This window comes from Cebidichthys violaceus, unplaced genomic scaffold (assembly GCF_023349555.1).
Source record: "Cebidichthys violaceus isolate CVI_PGR_0920_01 unplaced genomic scaffold, fCebVio1.0.p SCAF_17, whole genome shotgun sequence".
Lineage (NCBI taxonomy): Eukaryota > Metazoa > Chordata > Actinopteri > Perciformes > Stichaeidae > Cebidichthys > Cebidichthys violaceus.
Window position 1 is genome coordinate 9,500,635 of NW_027176340.1, and position 20,599 is coordinate 9,521,233.

At 37.5% G+C, this 20,599-nt stretch overlaps 1 protein-coding gene across 1 annotated transcript; it reads right to left on the reverse strand.

Moving 5' to 3' along the window:
* Nucleotides 1-354: 354 nt before the first annotated feature.
* Nucleotides 355-20,436, reverse strand: LOC137873528 (immunoglobulin-like and fibronectin type III domain-containing protein 1). The gene is made up of 24 exons (XM_068711759.1): nucleotides 20,403-20,436; nucleotides 15,371-15,461; nucleotides 14,519-14,545; nucleotides 13,903-14,025; nucleotides 13,461-13,600; nucleotides 11,759-11,858; nucleotides 11,441-11,522; nucleotides 11,158-11,350; nucleotides 10,889-11,002; nucleotides 10,290-10,458; nucleotides 9,892-10,164; nucleotides 9,544-9,765; nucleotides 9,115-9,174; nucleotides 6,516-6,631; nucleotides 6,146-6,287; nucleotides 5,764-6,057; nucleotides 5,296-5,598; nucleotides 4,799-4,978; nucleotides 4,572-4,700; nucleotides 4,385-4,464; nucleotides 4,035-4,227; nucleotides 2,630-2,926; nucleotides 571-897; nucleotides 355-476 (listed from the first exon to the last, which is right to left on the reverse strand). The coding sequence occupies exons 2-24, from the start codon at nucleotides 15,414-15,416 to the stop codon at nucleotides 472-474; spliced, it is 3,615 nt and encodes a 1,204-aa protein (XP_068567860.1). The 5' UTR covers nucleotides 15,417-15,461; nucleotides 20,403-20,436; the 3' UTR covers nucleotides 355-471.
* Between the last annotated feature and the right edge of the window lie 163 nt (nucleotides 20,437-20,599).

Genomic DNA, 20,599 nt, shown 5'->3' on the forward strand with positions numbered 1-20,599 from the left:
TTACTGGGAGGCTCAGGTGGATGTATATATGGAAATGCAATGTAAATGTGCACTCGGTTCATAAAGGCATAATGTGATGTGCATGATGTTGTGTGCAAACACATGCTGGAAACATCTGTTGCTTTAACGACAGCCACCGAGTTTGTTTTTGTCAGGGAAGTTAGTGAAGAATATATGCAAAGTTATTGATAAAGGAATAATTCAGGAACAAAACAAGACCAAAAAGAAAGCTACACACTTGTCAGTTTCTGGATTTATTGGAGTTGCCACAATAGATTTTGACAGATGTCTTTGCACTTTAGTGTGTCACTTCACTTGTGCTATTATTTCTGATGATGGGGTAACAATTGTAAACTGTGACATTTCAAATATATTAATGCAGTCTATGTAGTGAAACAAAAAGCATTCCCCTTCCTTATTGTCCAGAATATGTCGTTATGAGGAGAGGCTGCTTCATGTCGTCACGTCATTTCAATCTGTTGAGATAAAATAGAGAGAAGGATAATCATTATAAGCATGAACCAAACCGGATTATTCTGAAACCATTCCAATTCTAAAGTTAAATCTCACCTCTAACAATAAGTTTAGTAGAACACTCTGCCTGGCCAAAAGAGTTGACTGCAACAACTTTACAGACACCGCTGTCTTTTGACCGGACTCTGAGAATGTACATGGAGCACACACCAAATGAGTTGGTGATGTAGTAGTTTTTGTCGAAGTTGATGCAGACATCGTTCAGGTACCAGGATACAGTGGGCGTAGGGCATCCCCGGACAGCACATGTCATGTACAGTTGGTAACCTTTGGGTGGTGTGTGGACTTTCAGAGGCACCAAGATGGATGGAGGCCTCTCAAAGCTGACCCCTGATGATTTACCTCCATTTGAAGGGATTGGAACTTAATAGGGGGAAAAAAAGGATTGAAAATGTAATTTAGGTCACATTATAATCTTATTAAAAAGAACAAGTACTGCTGAGACTAGTGGGAATGTCGTTAGTTTGACAAATATACATTTTGACCTGATGATGGTGCTGTGTTAAAAATCAGGGTACAGCTAAAGTCCTCACGATGCATCGTCCAGGAACCATTAATGCTATGTACCAAATTTCACACCGATCCATGTAGTAGACGTAGAGATATTTTACTGGGTAATTAAAAACCTTGACTGTACTGATCTTTGGACCGACCGACGTTGCCATCCTTAGAGCCCTTTTTTTTTTACATAGCCTATAGTAGCAGGGCTAAAATTGGTGTTGGGGCTCTGTCCATAACACATTTACTCCAAATTTGGACTGTAACCACCACTGATATATTCAATTTCAACAGTTGGGCATGTTATTAGTGTACTAGGGCAGTTAGGGAGCATGTACATTACTGTAGCTAAACTGTTACTAAGGGAGCGATAGGGAAACAGACAACTTCAGAACTGTTGAGATGGTGTAATTGTTCGGGAGTCTGGGGAGTTTTATGGTTACTGAAGTAATTGTATCATGGAAATGGATGTGTCTGATGTTTCCAAACAAACAGAAGCTGGAATATTCAACTATCATCAGTGCACAACAGTTAGCGCTTGCCCGCTTGCCCGGGGCAAGTAAACTCCCTATTAGTGATCGGATGATATTCAGTAAAAATATGTGATTGGGAGATTGGCATTAATGCCTTCTAGTTGCCGATCCCTGATAATGCTACATTGTGAGCAACCAATCGGTGATGAAATGTGTAGAAGGAGAGCTAGGAAATATTGGCTGTTAGCAGCCGGTGGGCAGCACAGTCCTGCTTGGCTAAAACGGAGCTAACAGCGAGCGTTAACAGAGGTTTGATTGACTTACATTATTATGCGTTCAAGCTCTATTCAGTAAAAATAGCTATTGGTTGAAAGTAAATTATAACATTATCATGATGTTTAAATCTTATCTTGTTAAAAATATTTTTTGGCATGAAACTTAAATAAGTCCAGTTGTTTGAAGGAGATGTTTTCACAGCAATATAAAAAAAGATATTGGAGAGGCAATGATGACCTGTTTAACTTCCTAACACTAGCTCTAAGCAGCTTATACAACATAATCATAACTGCTAATGCCAAGCTTCTGTCGAGAACAAACAGAGTTGGGGATTGTTGGAACAGTAGAAAGACTAACCAAGACAGGTTTATGAGTTTTATTTTGTTTCTGTCGAATTAAAAAAGAGAGTGCTTTTTACAATGACCAGCAGGGTAAAAGTATTGTTTCTGTCAGTGGAGTCTTGTGGATTTTAGGAAAAAATATTAATTGTATATTTTGTAAATATTTTGTAAATAGTAATTTTTTTACAAATATATATTCATTAACTTTTTGATAAGCTCACATTTACCATCTCGGATAAGTATTTTTGGGCAAGTAAAACATCTCACCCGAATCAAAAGGTAAATGTCAAGCCCAGATCATTGACGGCAGCTATTGCACATTGGAATCATAGCTCATGCCTACTGGAAACAGATTCGCTCTAATCAATGATATGTTATTGGACATGATGATTCAATATTCCTTTTATAGCGCAGAGTACACAACATTCTTACAAATAGATTACACTAAATTGTCAGCCGCATGTGCAGTGCATGGTGGTTTATTGTAATAAACAAACAGGAACCCACCTCTGTTGCTGTTAGCCCCCCATGTAGGTGACTGAGATGGATCTGAGAGGCCCATATCATTCTTGGCGTAGATCCGGAAATGGTACTGTACCCCAGGAAGGAGGTTGTTGACTGTGTATGTGTTAGCGAAGAGGCGGTCTGCTACATTCTTCCACAGTCTGGTGTTGGAGTCGCATTGAGACACCACGTAGTAAAGGCGGTCGTCGAGCTCCTGGTCTGGAGAAGGAGCCCATGATACCACCACTTTGCCGTAGACTGTTTGCTCCAGCTCCACTGGCCCTGGAGTTTTGGGTTCATCTAGCAAATACGACAAGATGCAGAGTGTATTAGAGAAGACAAAATCAATTGCTCAACAGTTGTCCCTTTTCCCTCTTTTTTTAGAAGCTATTTTCATACATTTCTTTGCAATGCGGCTACTTTGAAACCTTACATAATTTCCCCATACTTGAGAGGCCTTTCGTCTGTGGGTGTTGGTCAGGATTACATTTGTGTTTGTTAAGTTAATCACATCTTATTAGTGCATGTTACGCTGTATGAATTATGTTTCTCATTCCATTTAAAAGTTGTTCACGCTAATTAGGTTTTGACATTCGGTTGCCAATACATTGGTGTGTCATTGGTATTTAATTGGATAAATATTACCCAATTAATATCGTCGAGTGTCCATATTAATGATGTTCTCCTCTGGCCAGTGGAACACAATTCAAGCAATTCAATTATTTCTTGTTGCAACAAGTTCATTCTTAATTTAAAGGAGAAGATTGTCAAACTAACTTGCGCATTCTACAGAGAACTGTACAGCTTTCTCATTCTAAAAACAGCTATATTGTACATACTACAATTATACTGTACATTTTTCTTAGAAGTAGTGGACGTTTTTAAGTATCTTTGTCCAATTTTTATTGTAATTTTACTGTTTTTGATTTTTGATGTAATTTGCCTGTATTTTTTTTCTGAATGTTTATATACGCACCAAACACCAAGGCAAATTCCTTGTAAGTGAATAAACAAAAACAACTTATTGTGATTCTTATGCAGATAATATCGGCACAAAATCATTGTAGTTTCAGTACAAAAATATCACAACTTTTTCCACAACATTTCTGCACTCATGATAGTATATCACCTCTTCAAGAAGTACTACCCTTAGCCTTCCACTTAGCACTTATTGTATTCATATTAGTTTGTTGCACGTATTGTATTGGTATTAGTTTGTTTTTGCACTGTACTTTTGCTCTGGTTTATGCTCCTAGATGCTTGTTTAAAATAGGAGATGCATTTATGACTTCTGGTGACTAGTAGTTCTCTTGAATACCTTTGTTGAATACACTTATTGTAAGTCGCTTTGGATAAAAACGTCTGCTAAATGACTGTAATGTAATGTAATATCATAGTTTGTCCTTACCTGTGACTCTAACCTCAATGTCAAACGAAGCCTCACCCACGGAGTTTTTGGCTTTAACAGTGTAAATGGCTGAATCTGAGCGCTTTGATGAGGGGATAACAAGCTGAGACATTCCCTCTGTATTGATGATATTAATCCACGGGGGTATTGGCTCATCATCCTTCAGCCAAGTGATCTCAGGTGGAGGTTCACTCTGAAGATATCGCGTTAATGAGATAAAGTCACACTGTAGTAAACTCATCACGCAAGAATATGACATGGCTGGAATGAGGGAATGAAATGTGAAATGCACTAAACTTGAAAATATTTAGTATTCACACATGGAAGTATGCCTCAGCTTTTAGGCTTACCTCATAGCAAATTTTGACACGAGCTGAATTTCCTGCTCTGACAACAATGAAGTCCTCTGGGTCTTTAAAACAAGGTCTCACTGGAAGAAAACACACAAAACATGAATGCAGACGGGGAGCAAACATTGCTCGGGATAACAAAGTGTTACATTATTAATACGCACAACGGAGGAAGTTAACTGCTTACTGTTGGGATTCTTTGCGCACACCATTACAGAAGGAGGGCTTGGGTCTCCTGCTCCGGACTCATTAATCGCTGAAACCCTGAACTCGTACTCTGCTCCCTCAGTGACCTCTTTAACTGCATAGTTCACGTCTGAGAATGAAATTCAAAGCATTTTAGGAAAAAGACATGACGAAAAAGTAGCAAATTTACCCTCAATCCAAACACGATAGCATGTGTTTCTGACAAACCTTCAATCGGTTCATTAAGTGCATTGAGGGCGATCCACTGGTTTGTGTCCTTCTTTCGTTTCTCCAATTGGTAACCAATGATTGGTACTCCTCTGTCGTCCTCTGGGGGGGTCCAGGTCAAGTTGATGTAGGTTTTAGAGGCACTCACGACTGTGGGGGCGCCAGGTGGACCGGAGAGGACTAAGGAATGACAAATAGTCTCATTAATTGAGTAAGCTTATTATTAATAGTTAAGAGGTGATTAAAGGCATGGAATAAATTGAGGACATGATACCGCTGCAGGATATTGCAAACTATTCCTCTTGGAGATGGCGCAACCTTTACAGCAATGATAAAGGTAGGTTTCTACAGTGACTAAATAATGCTGGTGACAAACGATTTGAAGCAATAACAAAACTATCCAGAGGCATTTTTCATTTATTACAACCTGAGGGAGATTAATTTGGGATTTGCTGAGGAATGCCAAATGAGACTTCCTTTTTTTTTTCTGCACTTACTCATTATGCCAGCCATAATGCTATCAGCTGTCTCCAGGGTGTCGCTGAGGCCCTCTGGGTTTTCTGCGTAGATGCGGTAGTTGTATTTCTTTCCATGAGTCACATTCCTGTCTCTGATGGAGGTCTTGTCAGCGGAGACATCCCCGAGCTTCGTCCACAGTTCTTGTCCTTCCTGCTGCCGTTCTACAATGTAGTTGGTGACGGCGGAGCCGCCGTCGTCTTTGGGAGGGTTCCATTTAATCTCAATTAAAGTTGAGGTTGTTTCAACAGTCTCCACTGGACCCTCCGGAGGATCTGGCCGATCTATCACAAAAAAAAGCTGTGTTACATTTCAAATGCAGTGGTATAAATGTGATGCTTAGTAAGGTGATGGTTGTGTTTGAACGTGGCTCTGAGTGGAGGGGTAAACTAATACTAGAAATCTTTTTATCTCTCAGTATTTCTAACTTTTCTTTTTTTTTTTCCTACCGAGCACAATAAGCTTGGATGTGGCCTCCACGGCCCCAAATGGGTTTTTGAGTTGGATCTTTATTTCCCCTGCGTCTGTCCGCAGGCAGTCTCTGAGCAGCAGCCGGCTGTGATTGGGCTCCCTCACGATCTTAACTCCTCCTCCGTCTTTGAGCTCAGTGTCGTCCTTGAACCAACTGACCACCAAAGACTCCTGAGGAGCAAAGGGCATCTTGAAAGCAGCGTTCTGGCCAACTCGTATAATCACAGGTTTGGAGAACTTGTGAAGGTCGTCTGGGTCAAATTCAGGTACGCCTGTGAAACATGAAGTGTGATTCAGTGTAATGCACAGAGACTGTTGTGGCATTTAATATGTTCCACAACAGAGGGGAGTAAATCATACCTCCGATAGTGACCTTTCCTTGTGTGCTCTGATCCCCTGATGCAAAACGATAAACTCCAGAGTTGTCGTCTTTGCAGCTTTGCATTGTCAGCTTGTGAGAGGTTCCATCTTTGGTTATGGTGACCCCAGCATCTGAGTTCAACTAGCAAATCAAATGTTAGGCAGAACATTATACTTTTGTGTGTTGCATTACTAAAATTGTAAAATGACAAAACCTCCCACCTAAAGATGCAAGACTGTTGGTTACTTTGTACTTCTTAATTTGTCATTTCTAATGCTGAAAACTTGGGAATTCTCTTACATTTGCTCTCCCAATTTACTCTAATTGTAAAATATACATATTGTAAGTATGTCGATTTATGGGTCGTACCTGCTCTCCGTCTCTGAACCAGGTGCCGTCGCAGTCTATGTTCATCTTCACCATTAATTCAGCCGGATTTCCACGAAGAACATAAATATCGGAAAGTCCACATGTAATTTCAGGCTCTGGGCGACATGAAACAAAATTACTCACTACTTTGCACCTCCATGTGCAGAGTATCCATGTGCATTCAGAGTATAATCATAACTTAAACAACATCTTTAAAATACATTTGTTTTAAATAAATGCATACCAAATAAATAGTTCAAATATTAGTTATGTGTGATAGTGTTAGAAAGTTTATGATAAACCCAAGTTACAAAGCATGGACATGAGATCAAAAGCAAATACAACGACAAGCTGCGAACGTAAAACTTTGCAAACGTTAACAGGAACCCAATGAGGTCACAACATTTTTTAAGACGACATGAGCAAGTTTGAGTCTTTGTATCGGTATAATTTAAAAAAACGGTGTTTACACATGCTCGTTAGTGTTTCACACCCTCTCGTTTATGAATTTACATTTGATTTTAGAGAAACTATGTTAGAGAGATTACCATAATTTGATTATATATTGATTAGTTTATTTTAAAACTCTTGTGTTACTAATACAAAGTTATTTTTTTAGTCATTTAATATCTGTGTTAATTGTACTTTCAGTATTCGATATCTGGCATCCCACCTCCTGCTTCTGCAAGTGGTGGATCAAGCCTTTCACAGCAGCTAACGGCTTCCTCAGCTGATTGGCAATTGGCTGAACAGCAATGACAACAGTAAGTCATTTAAACTTGATTTAGTAAATTACTCCCACTATTTGATATGCTCCCTTGTTGTCGCACTTACCACTTCCCGAGTCTGCAGCCGGTGCTGTTGATGATTGGACTGAATGACCTATCAGTGATCACAGACAGTATGAAAACAGTGGAGATGTTTTACCTGCCCTCATGAATTTGATGATATGGGACTTTTTTCTGATGAAGCGTCATAGTCTTTGGGATGTTTTAGTACATTTTTTACAACTCACGTGTACTTAATATTTAACCATTTTCCAAAGTATGCCATAGTGTTGTACCTTTTTTAAATGTCTTTAGGGTTGTGAAGGGGGAGGAGTCTAGGTTTTCCATTGTAAAGCTGCATTTTAAATTTTTCTAAACTTAAACTTTTTATTGAAAACTCAAATTGTTCTCAATGCTCTCCTGCCAACTTCATCGGTCACAGCCTTTACCGTTACTGTAATTTCATTCTGAATCACGCTGCTTTGCGTTTCAATAATTTTGCAAGTTTTCAACGTACAGCAATGAAACAAAATCAGCTCCACTCATTTTGGCTCTTTTTTCAAAACAGCAGTGGTGGACGGTGGCAATTAAGCGGATTAATTGGCGCAGATAGGACCTTTTTCAAACTATTGTTATCGACGGAACTGGACTCCGGCACTCAGAGTGCTCCAGCCATAAATACATGTCAGACTTTGAATTACGTTTTCAATGTAGAGTAAAATGGATTTGGTGAATGGACCCTCATTTATATAGGGTCATTCTAACTCAATGAGGTCTTTGTCCACGATACAAGACAGTTAGACAGGGAAGAAAAGAAATCATTCAACTGTTAGCTTCTTACCACTTTAACTTTTTCTCTTCCAAATAATGAATCCACAAAACTGTCATGAAATGAAATTGCACACTTTAGGATTCTGCTTACCAGAATATTTTGGTATTTATTACTTTGTGTTTGATGTTCAGTGATCCAGATATATACAGTGTATATATATTGCATTTTTGGTAGTTTTTAACTTTTTTGTTGAAAAAGCAACTATTTGGACAGTATGCATATTGCAAGTATTTTAAAATGTCTTATTTACAGTATGGCAGAGACCTTACTTCATTTATAGACCATGTCTCTATTATTTACTGTTCCAACCAGTCTGCAAATGCAAAGACACTAAGACATTACAGCATTAACATCAGACCAGACATAATACCTGGATCAGGCAAGTTTCAAATCTCTGCAAGATGACTTATATATTGCAGTGAAACGTCTGCTTTTTCAATGCTGGAAAACAATCAAAAGTCTAAAAGGATTCTGGAAAATAGTGCGATTTTGTATAGAAATGGGCTAAAACCTGCAGAGGCACTGCATGAGAGTAAGAGAGCAAGATAAGAGTAAGTTGTCGACAGGTGTCAAGAATTTACTTTCATTAATTTTCATGTTGCAATATTCAATTTCTTTTTGTGCATATTTCAGTACAAGACATAAAGGACAAAACCACTAAACTGACATTAAAGCAGTCAGCAAGGTGCAGACCACAGTACACGGCTGTGTAGAAGCATGGCAACCGGTCACCCTGACAATATTGATTTTACCAGTAAATCAAAACAAGGCAAATACTATTAAGCAAAACCTGACATTAAGGCTTTATTCACACAAAATCAGGCGCGGCAGCAGAAAAGCCAGTCCTTCCATTCATTTTAATGTGTGTAGTGCGTATAAATTTTTTATCAAAGTATATCAGGATAAAGAAAGTTATTACTGAACCCATTATATTTCAAATAACTGTCATATTCACCTTAGAATGCATGCAGAGGTTGTCACAACAATTCAAGTTTCTTACCAATGGTTTCTACCTCCACAATGGGTGGATCCACCGCTGCTGCTGGTTCGCTTACAATTCCTAACAACCATTAAAACTAGTTAGTGGTTGCCATATCAACATAATATCTCGCCAAGTCATTTATGCACATTTTTCAAATATTGTAATTATCAATTTTCCCCCAAACCATTCCAGTTTCTGAAATTATTTTGACTTAATTTATTATACTGATAATACTGTTGCTGCCTATAGTACAAAGTTCAGATGATGCAATTAAGGAAGATGTAAAAGAAATAACAAAGATAATCGCATAGATAGATATTCATGTCAAGAACTATAGTTTTGATTATCACATTCGTATTATCCTTAAAGTTGAGGAGTTTCCAATGCAGCTTCGTTGTTTGTGAATTGAAAACACTGTTTCATAAACACCGTTGTCGGCATTCTTACTTGGCTCAGCGACTATCGGTGCCTTAGGTTCAGCCTTAGGGGGTGCAGGAGCTGGAGGAGATTCAGGTGGAGGTGCAGCTTTAATCTGTTCTATTCTTTCTTCTCTCTCCTTCACTAATTTGACTTGCTGCTCTTGGGCAACCTTCTGCAGATCCATCCCAGATCCTCCTGCCTTTGTGGTTTTTCTTGCTGTTTTCTTGCCCTTTTGTGTATTTTTATCAGCTGAATTGGAAAAATAATTGGTAAAAATGAATCTGGCACATTTTTCTTTCCTATTATTAGAAACCATGATCATTAACCATTATTGAATAATATAGATTAGTGTTCGGGTGGAGTATAATATCTTACCTTCAACAACAAGCCATGCATTGCAAGATTTGATTCCTGCGCAGGCGGAGTAAATTCCTTTGTCTACTATCAAGCAGTCTTTGACCACCAGCCTGTGAATGAGCTTGTCTTCAGAAACCTGGATATCATATTTATCGTCTTGTTCCAGCGGTAAATTCTTGCCAAACCACAAAATCTTGGAAAAGGGATTGGACAGGACACACTCGAAAACAGCATCTTCTCTCTCTATTGCCTTCACTTCCTGAATTTTCACCAAGAAGTCCACCATGGGGACTGAAAAATAACAAGCATATTTGCACTTTAGAATTAGGGCTATTTTGTTTTAAGCATCCAAAAAAATGATCTTCCTTTGCTTTAATTGGGGATACAAATTAGTTGTGTGTGCAAGTATGACTTACTTTTAAAATCAGTGGAAAACATATTCACATCCCCCACATCCAATTGGTACAGTCCAGCATCGTCTGGCATAAGGTCCCTCAAACTGAAAATATACTTTTTCCCCACTTTATTAAGAGTGTGCTTCATCTTATCTCCCAAATCCTTTGTATATGGAACCATTACACCATCCTGCGGGGATAATAATGTAAATTACTTCGATATGCTGCTTCAAATTGTGCGTGCAAAATATAGCTGCAAGAAAATAGCTGAATAAATGTCACTCGTTTGAGTTCAAATCGAAAGCATCATAGCAGGAATTTATCAAAAACGTATTGCCATAAACTCTACATTGATGGTTGTGTTTTTAATTTCTTAGTAACATGATAAAGCGTCTCAGAGGTGTGAGTTAACAAGTAGATGGGCCCAATGATGCTGATCCATCTGTCCATACTCCAGAAATCTTGGTGCATATTTACAAGAACTGGACAGATTGCAATTAAATCAATTAATTAATTAATGATAAAGGTGCCTAGAATATGATTCCTTTTGATTTATGTGGGTAACTTCCTTGTCTTTAGTGTGGTAAGGCTGCTAGTTATCATCTTGTATTCACACTAACCTTGTACAGGAATATAGAGCTGCTTGGTTCAAGAAGGTCCATGTCAAGCTCAAAGGATGCAGTGCCATCTCCATTGACCTGTATGTGTCTCAGGTTAGACAGGTTGCTCACAAACTAGGACAAAGGAAGGAATAAGACATAAGTATTGTTACAGAATTGCTTTTTTTCCGAGTGTCATTAAACATTTCTTTTAATGTAGCTAAGCAGCTTCAAACCTCATAATCAGAAAAGGCAATCATATCAAAATGAGAATATCCCAGACGACAAACCTGGGCTTGTTCTTCCTCCCTTTCTTTCTTAATTTCATTGAGTTTCTTAAGCATCCAACGAAAGTTGGTCACTCCAAACTGGGCACAAATGCTCTCATAGTCTTTCTTGTCGGCGCTAATTAAGAGCTCCCAAAATTTAGGATCGATCTCTCCGTCTTTTTTCTCAGGTTGCTCAGATTTCGGCCGGATCTTACTGGAAATTAAAAAAAGGAAGCTTTTAGTTGAAGGACAACAGAAACCTTTGGGAACACGGAAGCCGTCAACACTTGTAACACAACCCCACCTTCTCCTTTTTAGTACGGTCTTAAAATTCCCATCGGGGGCTTCAGCTGGTTCTTGCTGGGCTTTGTTCTTTTTAAAACCAACTGAAAGCAGAAAAGAAGGTACTCACATTATTGTACAATCATGTAATTAAACAGACAAGAGGGACTGCAGAGTGATAAGTTCAAGGGTATGAAGTGGCTAAATTTCAAATTGGGTACTCAATTTGAAGTATATTTTGGAAAGCTTGAGTCTACATGCTGTATCAGATTAAATGACTCTGCATGATATTACTTATTATATTTGTTTGTCATAACCATAGTAAGCGGACAGTCCTTACCTGCAATCACGTTCAGAACAACTGTGACCACGGCTTGTCCATATTCATTCACGGCAAAGCATTTATAGGTATCGGCTTGATCTGGCATGACATTTGGCATCTGGAAGACATGAGACATGCTCAGTAAATTAGATCCAGTGGGTGAAATAGTTGTCTTTGTCAATAAGTATCAGTTTTCCCAACCTTTTTTAGTCTTGTGTTATGCACCGACACAGAGCCATCAGATCAGCTCAAGTACACATTAATCAACGCCTTTTTTCACTCCTAATTTTTTTTTTTTCTGGTTTTGGTTTTCTGGTTTCATTTGTTCTTTTTGAAATTTTAAATTGAAGAAGATGTATTTTTCAACCATTTGACCAATTCCTTTAGAACTCTATTCAACTTCGCTGCTCCCTTGCTAACTAGATTTAATGCCTTCACTATCACTCTATCATGTGGTGTTAAGGTGTTAAAAGCCCCTTGTCAGCCTATCATAGCTAGTTCATTGGATTAGTGGATATCTTTTTTTCACCAAATCATAATTTAATTTTTTTTCCAAAGTAGCAGAGCTATTTCCCTGGACCCCAAATGCAGATGAACCCTCTAGGGCAGGGGCCACTAATAGGCGGGCTGTGGTCCGAGTTCAGACACAGACGGCGAACACAGACCTATAACCAATGTATAATTGAGAATTATTTATTATTTTTCATTCAGCGGAAGAGACCGAATAGTCTGAGAATTACATGAGAAGTTATTTCACATGCCGTTCTCCAAAAAGAGAAATGTGGACAGTTTAACCAGAGGCTTTAACCAAGAATGGACAGGCATGTTCATTCATCCAATGGACAGTTCAAAACAGTGTGTTGCATATGATTAAACACCGTGGTGATTATTAAAGGTGGTATGTGAAGCGCCACTACTTGACAAAGCACAAATCTTTTGAGCAAATGTACCTTAGCTTACCTGAAGCTTTCTGTTATGTATTTTATTGTTTAATCCAGTACATTTATCCATTAATAGAGTATGCATTATTCATAATTTATCACGTTCAATTTGAAATCTGACGATAAATATTTCTTTAACTTTCTTTATTTGATTTGACAGTCAGTTGTTGACTGCATACAGACTGCTAGACTACGTCAAACATATGGAATAAATCAGAGCGCTAGTTAGACATTATTGTAATGTTCCAGACCTTAGCATGAGGAAATTCTCTCTAATGGGACCTCGTTGAATTTGAATTGAATACCCCTGCACTAGGGTATTACCCCTGTTTGAGAATCACAGCTATACTGTATCTAATGAATAGTGATATAATACATATCCTAATGTGACATCTTGCACCAGACAGACCAATTTGATTGAAATACTATAGAACAGTTTCCAGTCCTTGCACTCTGCCTGATTAGTAGATGGCCTCTTGATGTGTATTTACATTGACTGGATATGTTGGTGGACATGTTGAGTCCATTTGATGAAACTGACGTTGGAGTGTGCTCCTCCCAAGATCAGTTAAATCACCTTTTTGTAGAAAAAGTAATTGGCAAAGCAAACTGATGGGTCAGAAGGCTGAATGACATTGATATTATGAAATGGCTTTTTTTGTCCCCTATCTCCTTCTCAGTGAATTAATCTATTTTTCTCTGGGCTATTTTTACCGCTCCCTTACATCAGCATGTTGCTGTATAGTATCACTGCCATTTGATAGCCCCTTTTCGCTTGCCTCAAATGTATGCTCATTGGAATTGGGATCGTATTTAGTCTGATATCTTGACACATCAGACACGTCTCCATTATTTCTGCTCCATGTTATGGTCGGCTGTGGGTCTCCAATGACAATCGCTTTAAAAAAAGCAAATTTGCCTGTAAAAAGAAAAAGGAAAGACAAGGTCACCTCGCAGTGGATAATTTGTCTTATGGAAAATGATACCAACACAGATTTTGATATCATATCACTTTTCCAAGCTTTAAATAAATTGAAGCCAGTGTGTGTTTTAATTCTATCTGACTAGCACAGCTGTTTAGGTGTTTAATGAAAGTACGCTGCTCCCGCTGGCCCATTGCACAAAAGTCATGGATCGAATCCATTATGCAGAATCATGGAAACTCCACCATAGAATATTTTGTAATAATGTTTAAAATTATTCTCATACTATTCAACCTACCCTCTTGGATGGTCAAAGCAATTGGCTTGCGGGTGAAGTCTGGATGGCTCTTTCCCTCTGGAAGCTCCTCGATAAACTGCCTAATCATCACCCCGGGGACCCTCGATTTTTTCTTTATCCCCACTGTCGGCATTGGGAAAAGAAATGTCAGTGACAACACATGTGACACTTGAGAAGAGAAGAGAATTAAAAATGTACCATCAAAATCTGTTGTTGTTTTGTAATCAACTCATCACCCTCATAAACCATGCTGATATACATTCTAATACATGATATATTAGAATGTTTAATGTTACTCACTTTATCAGTTATTACTCAGAGCTGTGTGTTTGTGGCTCTGGTGTAGAAGTCTCACTTGTGTCACATGTTCACTACATTTACATTTCAAGAACTTTATCCCGTTGACCTTTTTCTTCTTCTTGGGAATCCATGCCTAACGTTCAACCTGAGAACAGATATGTAGTGATGCACCTACATATCTACGCACAAATCATATGTACGCTGAAACAGTGCATTAATAAACCGATTGCACATCAGTTCGTCATGCCTTCGTGAGCAGTCGGGAAGGTAAAAAAAGATAGGTGATGACGGGTTCCCTGTTGTCCGCTAAGCCTACCTTCTTTACCATTCTCTGCAGCAGGATCTGATAAGGCACATGTTAAAGAGCATACACAGCACGTCAGCATGGTTTTAACATTTGATACAGGATCTGACTTAATTACTGAAACTGAGGGACAGGAAATAAAATACAAACACAGAGCAGCATTTTGGCGCAGCCCAGGTAGAACTGAAATGTTTTTAGCAGTTTGTTTTTGTTACTCTATATCAGGTTGCTTTTATAAACAATGGGATATGTGTACTGTGACATATCAATGCAAAAAACACACATATCAATATGGATATCTTATTCTCATTTTCAGATGCAGAGGAGCATTAACCCGGTAAAGTTCATCTGCTCTTTAGTGTACAGTGTTATGATCAGTCTGCTATATATGTTTACTTTATGAGCTCCTGTTGACCTGTAATAGATATGTACATGTACTCTTGTCAAATCTAAATATGGTTGCTAATGTACAAATTGCAGTCTTGAACTTTCTGAGTAAAGTCTGACTTTAGTAGCATCACTGTGAAAGGCAGCTGAACTCTTTGTAGGTAAGATGTAGCCTTTATACTAGCAAGTATTCAACCATTCGATACAGACAGTTGTTAGATATAGGCTATTCACAATGTCTTTAGGATTTATTCACAAACAGTCTCCTTGCCAACCTCATTCTATCAATTCCGTTAGACTCTGATCTGGAAATGTGTCATCTTATTACTTTGTCAGTCTGTCAAGGAGATCAAACTCACTTGTCACGTCTGTGTTTCTAATTGATCTTCAGAATTTGGAGGAAAGAAAACCAAACAGAAGTAAACGTGATATAGGACGTTCCTTCTGTAGAAAATGAGCTCCTGCTTGAGTGCATACCTTGGCCGGTGGCTGTCCCATCCGTCACTTTTGATCTTCTAAACATCTTGGCTCCTTTGATTCCTTGATGGATTCAGCAAGATTTCCCCAACTGCAATATAGAATGGAAGGGATCTCTTCAAATAAGAAAGGACCGAATGTTTTGCATGTTTTCTCAGAATACAGTTAATAATTCACTGGTAGCTTTCAAGTATTATTTTGCTGTAAATTCGTAGTATCTTTGAAAGAGATTGTATTTGTGTTAGGATTCAGTTTAGGCAGAAGAACTCGTGTCAAGAAAGTTCCATCTTGTTTTGATTCAATTTGACCGAGACTTATACTTTATTTGTTCAAGTGAATTGTGCTCCTTCAGTTTGTTTAGATATTGTGGAGATGTTAGAAGATTAGTTCAATGTGTGTTGATTACTGTTAAGTTCCTGAAGAGACTGAAAATTGTATTATTTTAAATCAGTTAAAAAGTAAGAAAGTTAAAGCTTCTCCAAAAAACAGGCACATACGTTATAAAATTAAACAAAAGTAAGACCAGATATGGTAGCAAATGTTTTTACTGTCACAAATGTTTTTTGTTTTAAAAGACAGCTCTCCCCAAACTTTACCTTTGGCCATGAATAACTGCAGTAAAAGACTCAAAACATGATCATCTGTGGGTCCCTGCCATGCAGCTGCTTGCTGTGTCTTGAGTGTTATAACATTCCCTAGATTAAAAAAACTCTTAAAATTAGACCTGGAGTATATAATTACGTCAACCTCATGATATAATTTCTTAGCAGGTTTTACGTTTCATTATTCAAGGGTTTTATCACTTTAAGCTGCAGCAGGCTGGCGCGATGTTCAAATGATCACATGCTTATCAAGTGAACATTTTTTATGATCTGTCAGATCCAGTCGCAGCAGGGATCTCTAATTGCTCATAGCAATCTTTCACTACCCACATGGTTGCTAAACTTAGAATAATGAATGTCACTTCGCTAAAATAGACGATTGATGGAACATTAATTGTAGTGGAGTAAGTGTTGCTAATTGCTTAAGTGGATTTACAGACATGTTACTGTTTTTTTTAGAACGCCAACAATATGATAGTCATGTGAAGTGAGTATGTATGTATATATATATATATATATATATATATATATATATATATATATATAGTATACTTGCCTGAGGGGCATAATTATCGCAAGAAAACCCCACTTGCCTCCAATATCTGTTGTATTGTTGCATTTTGATTCGCTTTTAAAGTGACTCTGTGTAAGACTAATCTATTCAAATAAATATGCTGTTGTATGAAGTTATGGGAAGTCAAAGTACAGTGAATAAATTACTACTGTATTTGACTTAATCCTGCTATTTACAAAAGTATATATTTTGCATCTTACACCTCTAGGATATGCACAATACGTTTTGGTGACTAACATTGAATGTAAACAGAAACTTTGTTGACAGGAAAACTCCACAGAAGACCATTAGTTGCTATTTGATCGGGGTAGGTTTAGCTAGCAGTTTGGCAAATGAAATTAAGCTAGGGCAAAGAGTACTTGCTATTAGAGCAACCTGCCTCCCTAGGCAATTATGTTGACATTGTTGTTGACAGTCGATCAATATAATATACCTTCCAAAAACAGGTAATGGAGAAGTAAATAGAGGAAAAAAAACTTTGGATGAATTTTGCAGCAGTAAATTGTTTAAAATCTCATCTTTTCCAAGCTATTCTCTATTGCATGACACTCATCATAATTACAGTGTAGGTTCAAATGTTAGTTTTGTAGAGCACTGCCTGGAGCTAGAATATATTTTTCTGTTACAGCTACTAGAATGTCCTATTTCCTGTTTTTTTTTGTTAGATCTTTGGTTTATAGCTTTGGTGGAGAGATGGTCATGTTCCTTCATGTTCTCTTGTAGATTGTGATCACAGCACCCACCGCTAACATTAACGCCACACCACAGACATACTATATATTTGTAACTGTTTGAAATTGATTAAAACAATCCCATTACAGTATGCTCTTCAGGTGCATTGCTAAAAGTAAATGTGAGGCATTCATTTGGAAACTTAGTTTCCTTAATTTATATATTGCTGAGGCTGTCTGAACTCTTTGCTCTGAAACAATTTCCCTTGTCACAACCATTTCCCTTGTGGGCTGTTAGACTAACAGCCCGATATGCCCAACTGGACCAACCTGTTCCAAAGTAGAGGTAATCATGACTGGACTGTGCACTGTGTATGAGTTATGTATCTCCGATCTAACGACAGAGCCATACATGTAAGATATACATATATAAGAAGTGGATTGTTGTTGCCATCTGGGTTTTTTGTAATCAGAAGTGACAATCACAAGATAGCCTAGCCCTAAAGCACACTCTCCTTTATGGTCTATTTTACTCTAAATGGGACCATAATTTACTAAATTAACATCATGGTGTGTTGGGGAAAACTTGAAACTAGCGCTTGAGACCATAAACTTATGTTTACTATGTTTACTGAGGTACTAAATCAAGTAAGGAGTACAAAGTTTCTGTACAATCAGACTTATTTTTGCAACTGGAGGAGTCTCCCCCTGTTGGTCATTAGAAAAAAATGCAAGTTTAAGGTAGTACGTATTTGCATTACTTTTTGTTGCCGCCTGCTTAAAGCTCAAGGGTTAGGGTTCCTGAATAGACTGTCTCACTGGCTGACCGAGCAGCTGAATGACGAACAGACCAACAGACTTCACTGTCTGAGCTGTCGATAGTATCGCTGATGTGCTACTGCAGCTGAGGTGCCAGTGTTTTTTCAAGACCAAATCCTGAATTCAAGCTAAAGAACTCAAACCTACATTCTCGTTTGATAGACACATAAATAAAATTATTCAACCAGATTATTGCTGTTTTTTGCTGTATTATTGTTGTTTCATAGTGTTGTTATTAAGTTCAACCAAAGCAATTTAATTAAATACATTTTATTATTGGGAAAATAAGCCTTTTATTGAAAGTAGCACTATGAAAGAAAAAGGAACCTGAATGAACAATTACATGACATTTGTCACTGTAAATTAATGTTACACAAAATTGTTGACACCGTTGCCACAGTGTTGATAAAATAGACACTTTGAACTTCTATCCCTGACATGTTTGACCTCTCTCATGTATAGTATTTGTACATGTCTAGCACCACCCAGTTTAGGCGCGTGATATTCTTGGGTGTCGATGGACCGTGGCTGTTGGAAGATGAGAAAAGTGGATTGTCATACGATATGGCACATGCCACATACAACTGTGAACATCCCATCTTGAACGTCTTAATATGCATGTAAATCACTGTTGACATTATGAGTGAGTCTTGATGGGGTGAAACCTGCCTGTGTAGATCATCTCATTCTTATTCTGGTATTCTGTGTGTGTGTATAAACATATATATATATATATATATATATATATATATATATATATATATATATACACATATATATATATGTATATATGTATATATATATATATATATATATATATGTATGTATATATATATATATATATATATATATATATATATATATATATGTGTGTATATATATATATATATATATATATATATATATATATATGTGTGTATATATATATATATATATATATGTGTGTATATATATATATGTGTGTATATATATATATATATATGTATATATATATATGTATATATATATATGTGTGTGTGTGTGTATATATATATATATACGGAGTATATATATAACTCTCCGTCTCTTGACACATCATAGGAACTAAATCAATGTCTAAATGATTAATGATAAATTATTCTCTAGAGGTACTCTATAGGGTAACATAAATTGTCTTGTGCTAAATATGCTGTAGCTTCATAAAGTATATTGTATATATGATGAGCACTTCACATGACTACAAGTCTTTTTTTCACCAAACACTGCTCTTAATTTTGGATTGTGAGAAGTCAAAGGTATTTTTGAGCTACTCTCTTTAGCTTTAAGACTTCAGAACTGGTTATGTGTACTTCGGACATGGTTACTAAGTGAACAGCCTCCCTGCTATGACAGTTGGTTTTTATGGGGTTCACATGGCCCGTGTTGCACACGGATGTTCACGCTACCAGCTGCTTATGTGAAACACGGCACGGGACTCAGGGACTGAGAGCATCATAAAAATGATTGGAGGCAAGATACTACTAAGGGCATGTTTAACAAGCATATGGCTATCTATGGCGTTGACGTTGATGCTTGGCATGTGCAATAGCTGAGAGTGGCAGGTTTGCTTGATTTGGGTTATCACCAAGCTCTCTTTTTGCCTTAATCACAGCGACATTTTATGGTTTGTAAGTTATCATCTTCAGTGAACAGCAGAAACTGGGCAGTGTTGTGGTAAACATAAAAATGAAAGCTTGGAGTTAAACAGAAAAGAGAAGGATGTCCTTTAAAGTATTTTTTTTAAGACAGAAAAAACAGATTCGCCATGAAGTCATTAAAGGATTGTTAATGGTTTTAATTTGTATTATCTAACAAGCTATGTGTGATGGAAAGTATAGATATAATTATGAATATTAGTAAATTAATTTTATTTGCCAACTTGCTAAAAAACAGTGACCACACAAACTAGTGAGGTAAGAAGCAACTGGTGCTATTAGAGGTTAACATTAGCATATATTTGCATTTTTAAGCTCTCCGATGACTCCGATAACCTTTTGACATCTGATTTTAAATTTGCACAAAGTTTATACCTAACATAAATACAAAAAGTACACATGTAAGTAAACACTCGAGCAGCAAAATGTAAAAGACATTATATCATGCTTTTAAATTATGTTAATGATGGAAAATACTGCACTGTACAAATCGGAGCACTTACTAAAACAATGCAGCTCCATTGTGTTTAAAGGCAAACACTTTCCGCAGTTTGCCACATTAAGTCAATGTTATCTTTGGACTTGAGAGTGAATCAGCCACAAGATTTGTTCAGTGGTGACTGTAGCCAAGTCTAAATATTCAACGCCTTCATCTAAGAGTGGTGGTGTATGTGAGATGGATGATGAACTTACCTCAGTACTCCTGTGATCCTCTTGAGTGGTGCTACTTCCCAATCTGATGTTTGAGTGTTGCCTCTCTGGTCTTTCAGCTATTAAATGCTTCCAGGAATGCCAATGACTCTGCGACAAGCACCTACGTTGTAATGACAGGGAGCCTGCCAAGAAAGGGGATTGCTTTTTTTGTTTTTGGCATAAATCAGGGGGAGGGG

Excerpts from the sequence above, each read along its gene's own strand:
- LOC137873528 (XM_068711759.1), bottom strand. The coding sequence starts at position 15,416 with ATGTTTAGAAGATCAAAAGTGACGGATGGGACAGCCACCGGCCAAG. Across the intron at positions 6,058-6,145 it reads AGGAAAGGTCACTATCGGAG|GCGTACCTGAATTTGACCCA; the intron begins GTATGATTTACT and ends CATGTTTCACAG. Across the intron at positions 4,701-4,798 it reads ACTTAATGAACCGATTGAAG|ACGTGAACTATGCAGTTAAA; the intron begins GTTTGTCAGAAA and ends TTTCATTCTCAG.